The 12,152-nt window shown below is 32.5% G+C and overlaps 1 protein-coding gene across 3 annotated transcripts in view; it reads left to right on the top strand.

Moving 5' to 3' along the window:
* LOC150084201 (glycogenin-1-like) overlaps positions 1-11,148 on the top strand; it is a 138,149-nt gene extending 127,001 nt beyond the window's left edge. For all 3 annotated transcript variants that reach the window (XM_090375092.1, XM_090375093.1, XM_090375091.1), the window contains exon 7: positions 10,115-11,148. In XM_090375092.1, the coding sequence (XP_090231218.1) occupies positions 10,115-10,333 (219 nt within the window). In that variant the 3' untranslated portion in view covers positions 10,334-11,148. The remainder of the gene's footprint in view (positions 1-10,114) is intronic.
* The last annotated feature ends 1,004 nt before the right edge of the window (positions 11,149-12,152 follow it).

The following is a 12,152-nucleotide window of genomic DNA, read 5'->3' as shown; positions in this document are numbered from 1 at the left end:
ATAATGGGCAGGCGCCCCGTTATGTTGAAACCAAGTGTTGCGTCTCACATTTGCTGGAACATCGTCAAGTAACCCTGGTAGAACTTGTTCAAGAAAGATCCGATATTTAGCGGAGTTCATGCGGGATGGTAACAGGTATCGGTCGACTAAGCAGTCACCAACCATACCTGCCCACACATATTGCGAAGCGACGTTGTGCCGCATGGGGGCGCACACTGTAGGTTGTCGTGAGCCCACACATGAACATTGTGCTGATTGAATAAGCCTTCCTGAGTGAAATAAGCCTTGTCCGTGAACAAAACATAGGCTGGAAAATTCAAGTCTTGAACACTTTCTTGGAGAAACCATTGCGCAAAAGCCATACGTGCAGGATGATCTTGGGGGAGCAGTAATTGAACCCTTTGGAGATGAAAGGGGTGTAAGGCATCGTCGCGTAAGGCATGCCAGACACGCTGTACACTGCAACGAGACACTCCTAAAGCAGAGGCAATGGCATGTGTGCTGCTAGTAGGATTATTCCGGACGGCATTCAACACACTTTCTACCATGGCGGGAGTTCGTGTCAAACGTGGTGTGCCCACACTACTCCTATTGCCTCTAAATGACCCATAATTGCACAAATTTTGATGCACACGTGCAAACAAACGGTGGTCCGGTACATGTCTGTCTGGGAAGCGTTCTCCATAAATTCGTTGAGGCGGCTCGTCCATTGCCTCTGCTAATCCATACACTAGGTGCATGTCTGCCAGTTCACAGTTCGTATATCGATGCATGCTCTTCGTGCAGCGACTACTGCTTGAATGAGTAAACCAGAAATTTTCCCTCTCGTGAACTGATGAACAGCACCGTGTACCGACTTACGGTGACGATTCCGGTTATGGGTTCCTATTCACATTCCTTCTAATTACCTACCTCCCCTCTACTTCTAGTTACCTACCTCCCCTAAACGTTTTTACCAATATTTTTGAGACACCCTGTATATATAAGAATAAAAACAGTTTCATAGTTCTGAAATAACTATTATGTAGTTAATCTTATTTTGATATCATAACTTATGTGGGACAACATTACACATACTAGTTAAGTTTTTGAAAATTTAAAGATTAATATAACTGAAATTTAAACAGCTAAATCCAGTTTCCCCTAAATGTATACATTTTTGGTTCATCTACATTAAAAGCAAACTAAAAGATCACCAGGAACTCTTCATGTATTCATTACAGTGCATATTGCCAAGTTGAAGACTTGAAAAAGATTAAATATAAGAGTTCTTTAATATTTTAGAAAGAGTAGAAGCTAATTAAAAAAAAAAAAAAAAAAATTAGTATTGGTGGGAAATTTAAATAGCAGGGTAGAAAATGACAATTACACATACAGAGATATTTTGGAAGGAAAGGTAAACCTAACCTAACGGTGACAGTAAAAGGCTTTATGCATTCTAATTACAAACACAGTATTTCCACATCAAGATAGCCACAGGTTTACATGGAGGGAGCATAATAGAAACAAGAAAGTCCCAGTGGTTTTTGATCCTTTTTTTTAATAATGGCACACTTAAGTCATTTATTTTATTTTGTGGCACCCCTGTTTGTTAGATCAGATTATCTCTCTGTATAGTGTGTGTGTAATATCAAAAAAGATATTATATGATAGTTGTTATTATTATAATATAATTATAAACAAAATTATAATTCATAATACAAATTATATATACTTTATATAAAGAATAAAATTATTATATGAGTCATTAAAATTTAGTACCTCTATATAAAGAATCAAAAATGTAAGTCCTGGGGCACACATTTGTATCATGCCAAGTCCCACTCAGCAAGGGAGCAGAAAAGGTTAACCATAACATAATATTGTATGTAATGAAACTGTTATCTTTTATAATTTGAGGTTTTGAATTTTGGAATTGTAAATAGAATGATCAGTTGACATGTGTAAAAATACTGTCATTGCTGTTTATGGAACACAATAATAAGGTTTTACCTTTTTTATAATGAAATAAATATATAAATTAAAAATAAATAAATAACTTTAACTTAAACCCAAATTACGTGGCACCCCTGGAATGTTGTTGCTGCAGCTCAGTTGAAAACCACTGCCATAGACTATCTTAAAAGGAACTTAAACAACCATCTCATACTTAAATATACAAGCATATATAGAGTATGAGATGGTCACTTCCCATTTTCTATTTTCTTGTATAAAGAATTCGAAATGGGAAATGATCATCAATTTGTATTGAGCAAATTAAATGGAATATTTAGTGACAAATATAGGAGATATTAAAACAACTAAAAATCAAAGTTCCCAGATTTGCTGACAGCTGTTAAGTATAGAACATTCTTGCCCCCCCACATGAATGAAACTAATGATTTCCTTTGGTTTAGGTGGGCAAGAAATAAAAATTACTTACTTTTAATTAAATTTTAATCTGTATATAAAATAAAACAATGATAGGATTTTATTTCATGAAGGGGAATATTCCCCCCTTAACCATGCATATGTGTTCCCAGGTCTATCTAAAAAAACACTCAAAAACCTGGTCGTCATGCACCCCCTGGATACGATGTAGGTAGGTACATCATTATCTGGAGGTCATTTTTCAAAGGAAGTTCCAGATGGTTGAAGCACAGTATTATTTGTGTCAATATGTGATGTGGGAAAGCTGAATGTGGAAATTACAGTTGTAAGGAAAATAGAAAGTTTTAAACTTTTGTGTATTCCTTAGTGATTAAGTATTTCAAAGAAGAAGATTTGTATTTTTGAATGTAAAGTTGGGGAAGAGTAGTCAAAGCTGTAGGTAAAACAGGATTCCAGGAACAAGTATTGGTACTATAACAATTTATAGAAAAGTCATGGGACCCTAACAAATGTTAATCTTGGAAAAGCTCACAACAAAGTACCCATAAATCTGCTATTTAAAATTTTAGAATAATACAGAATCAAGGATAACCTTTTAAGGGGAATAAAGTTTTTGTAAAAATTGAAAATTCAATGACAATTGATGGGGCATTGGGAAATAGTTTAAAGTTAATTTAATTTTAGATTGAGAATCGGTTGCACTTATTCCTACTTAAGATTTTTGTGAACCACTTAATAAAAGAATGAAAGTTACTGACAAAGTTTAGTATGGGAAATGTTAAAATTGGATCATTTATATGCAGATTATATTGTTGTTAAATGGTAGCTTACAAGATCTTCAAGAATCTCTGGATAAAGGCTGTATAGAACTTGCTATGAGAATTAATTACATAAAAACAAAAGTTATAAAGCTGGGAGAGACATGGAAAAATTTAGAATGCAGACTGAATAATCAAAAACTGAAATAAGATGAAACTGGGAGAAAAAAGGGGCACACATATGAGGAACAATGTTATATTAATGGGCTACAGCATTTGATAACTAGATATTTTAAAGTGGATCTGATTGGGGTGTATAAGGCTCTAAGAGAGGGCAGTAAAATGAATTATGGTTAAATCTTCACAGTTATAAACAATGCTGAAAATAGACCATAAATTCAAATTATAGGGGAATAGTTAGACTGGATTCAGGCCATAGAGTAAGTTTTCCTTTAGACAGTAAGTTGTTAATCATTGGTTTAAGTTGCCGACATGGGTAGTTCAGGCAGATGCCTTGGTGGGTAGATGTGTTGTTCCTACTCTTGAGATTGGCTTACTGTAGCTCTGATTGAAGAGTCCTTTAAGAACTCTGTCAGAGGGGTTTTGAATCCAGACTAATACAAAATGAATGGCAAGTGCCAAAACCATAATACTTTCAAGGACCTGCCCTAAAGACATCTCCTGCCATCTTACCTTCATGTAACATGCATACTAGCACTAGTTATACATATATGCCAGCTTATAAACTGTGGTGTGTGTGTGTAATTTAATAGTAAATTTTATAGTATTAAACTAAACACCATTTGGTATCTCTCATATTGTGGACTTAATTTCACAACTGGGTTGTCAGGGATTGGAGTAATGTTGCATTTAAGGAAACATTCATCCATGCTGTTATAGCAGGCATATAATAAAATTTTATATATTAATAAATATATTATACAATAATAAAATAATTTTGATATCATATACTTGAATTTTAGGGTGCAGGCAAATAATGGGATTTCTTTTAATGTATGGCTTCTTCAGGGACTGGTTTTTATGAAATAATGGTATCTATGAAAAATTATACTAACATTTTAGTCTTTCTCCATTGTAGCAATATTACATTTTTATTAAAACATGATGATTTTTTTTCTTGAAGATAACCAGTATCTCCTTGCACTAGAATTATAATTTCCTGTGTGTGAAGTGTATATATGGGACGGTCTCAACCTTATGCAAATAAGAGTTTTAAAATATGTATTGTTATTTTAAATGTTTCTCACCAACCACGTATTAAAATAAGACACGGAAACTGGAATTTTAAAAAACTAGTTTTTTAAAATTCTAGTTTCCGTGTCTTATTTTAATACTTGGTTGGTGAGAAACATTTAAAATCACAATATGAATTTACCCAACCCCAGAGGCCTGTTTGAAGAATTTAAAATAGGTATTTCATAAAACATACATAAAGCTGACTTTATCCACTTAGGGAGGAATTTTTAAGAAAGCATATACATGAAGGCATTAAATAACATTTGTTTATATGATGGAATGTCAATATGGTTGTAATTATAGATATATAGGTAGAGCACAAGAATTCCATTTAAATTAACCACTCGTAATTCAGTTTTAAAATTTTCCCATTAAGTATGGGCACATTGCCCATTCATCCATTCTGTTATAGCAGGCATATAATAATTTTATATATTAATAAATATATTATATAATAATAAAATAATTTTGATATCATATACTTGAATTTTATGAAAGATTTTGATACTGTTGTGCATAAAAATACTGTTGTACAAATTGGAGTAATGTTGCATTTAAGGAAAGTTACTGCTATGGATAAAAAGGTGGGCAAGTGGCAGAAGACAAGGTGGTTATTAATTGTCATTGTTCTTCTTGGACTGTTAGAGATTCAGCACCTGGACCGCTAACTGTTTTCAGTATTTATTAATGAAGGCATATCAAGCTTATTCTTTAAATTTTCAGACAATATGGATATTGTCAAGATAGTTTGACAGAAATCAAAGCATACTACTGCAACAAACCTAGAAAAATTAGGTAGAAGGGCTGAGAGTGGCAGTTGTCATTTAACTTTGATAAATTTACAGTACTGCATATAGGTAGGAGTAATCTCAGAATAATATACCAACTGGTATATTAATTCTTTTCCTGCTAATGCTGTATATAAGCTTGCTTCCTTGCATAATTACCACTACTAATACATATATACTTCATTGTGAATTCCTTGAGAAATGGTAAATTTTTTTTAAATACTCTAATGGAAAGTTTTTTTTTTTTTTTTTTCTTTCTCTCTTCTTCCCTTCCATGAAGTACATTTATTAATGGTCTCTCAAATTTGAATGCAAGTATTCAAACACTTGAAAGTGCTTTGCACCTGTTTCGGGAAATCATGTGTTTTGTATTTTTTAGTGATCTCTCTGTGTGCATCTCCCCCACCCAAAAACAAAATGGATTACATTGTGCATTCATAATACAAGTTAAATAATACATGAATTCTTGATGATTTACACACGCTTCTTAGTGAAGTAAATAGAAATATACTGCATAATGATACTGTATGCAATACAGTATCATTACATTCATCATAACAGTTTTCCTATCAGTTTTTGGTAGTCTTTTCAAATCACAAATTTTTAAGACCCAGTTCAGACTGAATTTCACTGTAAGATGATTTCAATTAATGCATCCTGAAATGCATATATAATCCCATATTGTTTGGGGAATGATAGCAACATCAAATTGCATCATTTTGAATAATATGATATCAATCAACAAGGATATACTACGTTCTAGAATGCCAACACTCCAAAAGGCTTTTTGTGTCTTTGGCAGTTTGGACAGATTATTTTCCATGTCATTTGTTAGAAAATTTTCACTTACTTCATACTTTCTTTAGCAGTGATCAGTGACAGTCATTCAGAAACAACAGTGATTCTATTTCTGGTGTGTGTGTGTGTGTGTGTGTGTGTGTGTGTGTGTGTGTGTGTGTGTGTGTGTGTGTGTGTGTGTGTGTGTGTGTGTGTGTGTGTGTGTGTGTGTGTGTGTGTGTTTGTACATTTGGCATATTATTGATCACCCAAAAATTGTATCTCCAAGTAAATGTGCATGTGTGACTTGAGTAACAGTGTATGGAAATAATAAGGTTTAGTTGTAATAGATGCTAAAGCAACAAAATCTGTTATGCAAGCATAGTTCTTTTTCTACAGTATCCACGATGCACTGTTTTCCCTTCTTCAAAGAGGACACAAAAGGAGGGAAGGAAAACTAGTATAGCTTGTTTCCTGCCAACACAAGCAATTTCCCCCCCCCAACTCAGGTTGATCTTTTGAGGTCAGTTTCATAGTTTCCTGTATGAATAAAACATATTTAAAATAAGTATCTCATTGCATTTAAATTGGCTTAGATCATCTGATTGTAATCCATGTTCCTTTTACCATAGCTAGCTGGGATGGGTTTTGTTGTAACAAAGCTAGAGGGCATGATTGTAATATCTCACAAACTAGTCTCATACCTGGAAAGATATTACTGACCTATTATGTGTATAGTTTTTGAACAAATAAGAAAAATAAAATCTTAATAAGCTGATACTTCTCAATTTAATATACCATTACCTCATTATTTAAGCATAAAAAAATAATGAGTGCACACTACCTGTCCACTTTATTAGGACCACAAAGGTTTGGACCATATACAGAAACTGTGCTAAAATTGTAAATTGAATGCATAAATTTGTCATGTGGCATATGCAGGAAAACACTATAAAGCTGCGTGACCTAGCTACTGTCATTTGATTCTTTAATGAGTGGAAAAGCCTCTAGGAAAAAATCCTGTGAACAGTTGCAATTGCAGCTGAAAATTCATGGTGATGGAGCATGATACTGGATGTCAGGAGCAGATTATCAAGTATGGTCATCACCAAACAACCAATCTCTGCATGTAATGTTGGAACATTTACAAAGCATCAGCACCTGTGCCATGCAAAGAACTACAAGCAATGCACCACAGGAGGTAGCTCCTCATGGAGGATCTTAGATGCCAACCAAAAAATATGGCTGGACTGGTGTCAGGAATGCAAAGACCAGTTGCAGGAAGACTGGAGGAAAGTCCTTTGTTTTTAGCACTGATGGAAGAATACATGCATGGAGGGAAACTACAAAAAGCACTGATGCTCTCCTGTTGTGTACAGGCTGTGGGGATGGTGTAACAGTGCAGTGTGGGGTATATTTTCACCTTATACTTTTGGTCCCCCGATCCACTGCAGAGCATTCCTGAACTCCACAACTTATCTGAACATTTTTGCAGAAATGTACTCCACAACTTATCTGAACATTTGTGGGGTATATTTTCACCTTATACTTTTGGTCCCCCGATCCACTGCAGAGCATTCCTGAACTCCACAACTTATCTGAACATTTTTGCAGATAAGGTATACCTGGTAATGTTGCATATTTACCCCTCCACAACAAATGTGTAAAAGATGTTTGAATAACACAAGAATATCTAAATCCTATTAAGCATTTCTGGCATCTTCAAAAATGAACATATGTTTTATTCTGTGAATGCTCATATCATATGAATTACGGCCTGCATGCATGTGTTAGTTAATATCAAGGCAGTCTACGACCGACTCCTGCCTGCCTGCATTGGGTTTGGTTGTAATATCCTCTGAAACTTTAAACAGCATATAAACTTGAAAGGGCTAACACTTCAATTATGACTATAAAATATAAGCACAATGTTTCTTAAACAACTTCAACTGTTAAAAATAAAACAAGTAATATAAAAAAAAATTTAAAGTCAATTCCTACTTAGGTCAACAAAGAAAAATTTTATTTTAATTACTTTTTATTAAATAATTACAATTAATATAAATATGTATATACATATGACAGAATCACAATATTAAGTGGCAAAATAGAAAGCGAATTTCCTTGCAATTTTCCATTTTCCTTTCTATATATGGTGTTGGACTATTATTTTTATTCACATGTTTCATTTTCCATTTTGTTCCCTCCTTGACTCAGACTAGAACCCAGAATGAAAAAAGAATCCGAAAAAGAAATTTTTTTTCCAGCGATCTACACGCTTTGCCACTGACGGTATTTATTCCTAAATTTATATCCTGCTAAATATCTTATATATGAGAAATTTTTTTCTCCCATATAAAACTAAAATTAAATTTAATTAATGAATTAATATTTCAAAAAACTGTATTAACATCAAGTGTCATCCACTACAAGTTTAAAAAAATGTATTTGAACTTGAGTGGATGAATAACAAAAATTTATCAAAAAATTATTGATTTTCGCAAGAATTGAACTCACATTCTTCACCTTCACGTGAAAAATACCGAAATCCTTGCATTTTGCTGATTGAGCTACTGCCTGTTGATTTCAATTTTATTCCTAAATTTATATCCTGCTAAATATCTTATATAAGAGAAATTTTTTCCTCCCATATAAAACTAAAATTAATTAAATTTAATTAATGAATTAATATTTGAAAAAATTGTATTAACATCAAGTGTCATCCACTACAAGTTTAAAAAAATTTATTTGAACGTGAGTGGATGAATAAAAAGTATTTTATTAACGATTGAAAATTTGAACAAGATATATAAATATATATAGGGAGAGTGTGAACTAATAGTAGGAATTGGGCGCCTCCGTAGCCAGGTGGGAAGGAGCAGCAGTGCGTAGCACACACTTCTTGATTAGACTGGGGTTCGAGCCCGTCACCACCAAATACGGAGCATGCGGAAAGGTCAGGGAATGACCACCGCACCGGAGCAATATGGCCTTAGTTGCTAATGCTCCTAAAAACCAAATAACAACAACAACAATAGTAGGAATTGAATAAATTATTAGTGAAGTGGCACAAAATTCTCAAAAATATACTTTCTTCTCTACTATTTAAAGTATTATAATTTCTTACATTTTAATCATTTGGATTTATCAAGCAAAGTTTTATTTTTTTGATGAGAGGTTTTATACCATATGAATTTAGATATAAAACTTGTTTTATATTTATTACTCACTTTTAATTTGTTTGTCCTTCAGTGGCTTACTTTGCGTATAGTCAAATCCCTAATCTTATAGCATCACTGTTTTGTAAATGAAATAATATGCAGCTCATTATTACTTTAAATATTTTAGACCATTGTTAATTATAATAGTACACTGCATTTCCTTTCTGAAATGTATTTCTCCATATATTTATAGCAGTATTTACTTCCTTTGCAATTACTCCTGCTTATATTTTAATAACAGTTTTGGTTTAATTTAGAACTAACCTTGAAAGTGTTCAAGAATTCCTAATTTCTGTGAAAAATTTCACTTTCATTTTGTAAAAAAAAATTTTTTTCCCTTTTATTTATAATGAATATATCTGGATCTTGACTAACTCTGGATATGTTGAATAATTTAATGAAGTTTAGTAAATACTCATGAATTAGTGCTTCCATAGGTGCTGGTGGGAGCAAGACTATGAAATATTAATCTTTGAATATTACTGTGATGTTATTAGTCCTGGCATGCAAAAGAAAAGAACCATCATAGCACAAGTTTGATAGGCAGTTTTCAGTGGTAATGTCTACGCAGTTAAGACAGTTCCACCAAGTTTTTTTTTCTTAAATAGTTACTGTAGTAACATGACTTCTCTATTCCAGCAGAATGTTGCATAATTTTTCTATAGTAGTTGACTTATACACTTTACTACAGAGCCATAACAGCATTGTTTCAAAAATCCAACATGGCTTAAATTACAATTGTAGTAAATTTGAGGGTAAACTTAATTTTTTTTTTTTTTTTTTTTTGGATACTAGAAACATTGGATTATGACAAAACTAGATTATTTTGGCAGTGAATTTTTTATTATTAATTGAAAGAAAGTTAAGAGAAAATTAATTCATTTATTCTCTGAAGAATTATCAGTCTGTTAGTGAAGTAATAGTTATTGATTTTTAATTGCAGGAAAGTGTGACTGAAGAAATAGCTGAAATGAATATTAGTTCAGTTCCTTTTACACCTGAAGCTTCAAATGACAAAGGATTAACAGGGGGACTTGCAAGACAGTTTGCATGGGAATGTGGTCAGGTGGACTATCTAGGTATAGATGCATTTGAAAATATTCAACGTAAACTCGATGAAGCCATTAATGGGACCGGGACCAAAAGTGGAACTTCAGTGTAGCAAGTTATTTCACTCCAAATTTTTGTGGGATAATTATGTGTGAAAAACTGCTAAAACAGTATTGAATTACATTTTCTGTATATAGTTTGGATTTGCCATTCCATTTCAGTCAGTTTATTCCCTTCCCCAGTCATTTCTGCAATTTACATATTTGTTTAGAAATTGCAGGTCACATTAATGTTTTATGGGAAATATTTAAAATAGATTAGGTTTATTTCACTTGATGGATTTCCTATTACAGAAGAGTAGACAGATTTCTTACACTAGGTTGGGGAAATTTGGTTAATTCTTTTGGAAGTACTAGTTTTAATTATAAAGTTTTGTAACTCTAATTGCATTAATGTACAAAAGAACATGCTTAGTGTAAATACTGTTGAGAAAGAATGACTACAAACATTTAGGGCAATAGGTCAGAAAGGTGGAGTAGGCATTCACTTTAACTTCCTGACTCCTTAAATATTGAATATTTGTTTAAATTATAGTTAATTAGTCGGCACAGTAAAGGCAAGCTTCACTGAGTGGACAGCTGGGTAATTTAACTAAGGTGCTGAACTGTAATTGCAGTCATCAAGGTGTGAATTGTTAGATAATTACTGCTACCTTCTGCTTGCTTTGGTCTTGTACATTAGTTTTGTGTAAATTTGTCTCTGGAAGTTGATATCCGAGATGTTATCAGTGATTTCCTGTGGTATGACCACAGGCAATCACTGATACATGATTCTTAAGATCATCTTTCCTTCCTCATGGTCTTTTGTCTTAATTAAGTTCCATTTTACCTTCCGTGATACCTGTCATCAAGTATTTTTCAGTAATGTGTTTCCTCAAAATTTATTTGATCTAAATTATTAAATGTTACAATAGAATTTCTGTACTGATATATCTTAGAAAATTCTATTTACCATTAGAGACAGCATAATTTAAGATTGTGTAAATTTTGTGTGTTGTGATATAAGTTAATTATTCTGCTTTAATTGGTGACAGCTAGAATTGTCTGAATAAGGCAGCATCCTTTTTTTTAAAATTTAAATAATTGCTTTTCATTTTTATCAAGAAAATTTTTTCCTATTTGATAAAACAAAAAAATTGTTTTTCATTCAAATATTTGATATTTTTTATATATACACTTATCTTTTAATAAACAAACTTGTATAAGAAGTGCTTTGATCTATAAATGATTTATATACTTTATTCTACTACTAACATGGGCACTTATAACACTTTTGCACTATTGTGTTTTAGTCATGTTGTTGAAAAAAATCTTTCTAATTTTCTTTTTTTACTTAATACCAAAATTAGAAGCTTCTTCCATGTGTTTGACAGTGTTGTATGTGAGATATATCTGAAATCAAATCAGTTCACATTATTGGGAAGTAGTTCATGGCTGAAGGTGAGAGTTGAACCGACCACTATTTTTGATTTTGTTTATCTTATCACTCAGTTTGAATACACAATTAAAATTTTACTAATTTTTTCCCTTTTGGTGAGACACTAGCAGTCTTCCATGTGTTAAATTTTATTTGAAGAACTATGCTTGTTACTATAAACATTGTAATAGACTTTCTTACTGTTTCCCATTGGTTGGCTATCTTTGAAAAATGCTTTGGATTGCTATATAACTAGTAATTATTAGGTGCAAAATTAGATAGGTGTGTGGATTTACTCTTTGCTGCTTTCTTATTCTTTTATTGCACATATGACTAAAGTATTTTGATTTGATATTCAGTAATTCTTATCAAATATTTTATGCCAACAACAATTCTCTTGTTTCCTTTATTGGTTCTATGAAAAATTGTGTGTATATATAATTTTCATCTACTAT

The sequence above is a fragment of the Mastigoproctus giganteus genome, chromosome 6, assembly GCF_048544385.1.
Source record: "Mastigoproctus giganteus isolate SK-2022 chromosome 6, ASM4854438v1, whole genome shotgun sequence".
Classification (NCBI taxonomy): Eukaryota; Metazoa; Arthropoda; class Arachnida; order Uropygi; family Thelyphonidae; genus Mastigoproctus; species Mastigoproctus giganteus.
Note: the sequence above shows the minus strand (reverse complement) of the source record. Positions and strands in the feature narration are given on the sequence as shown.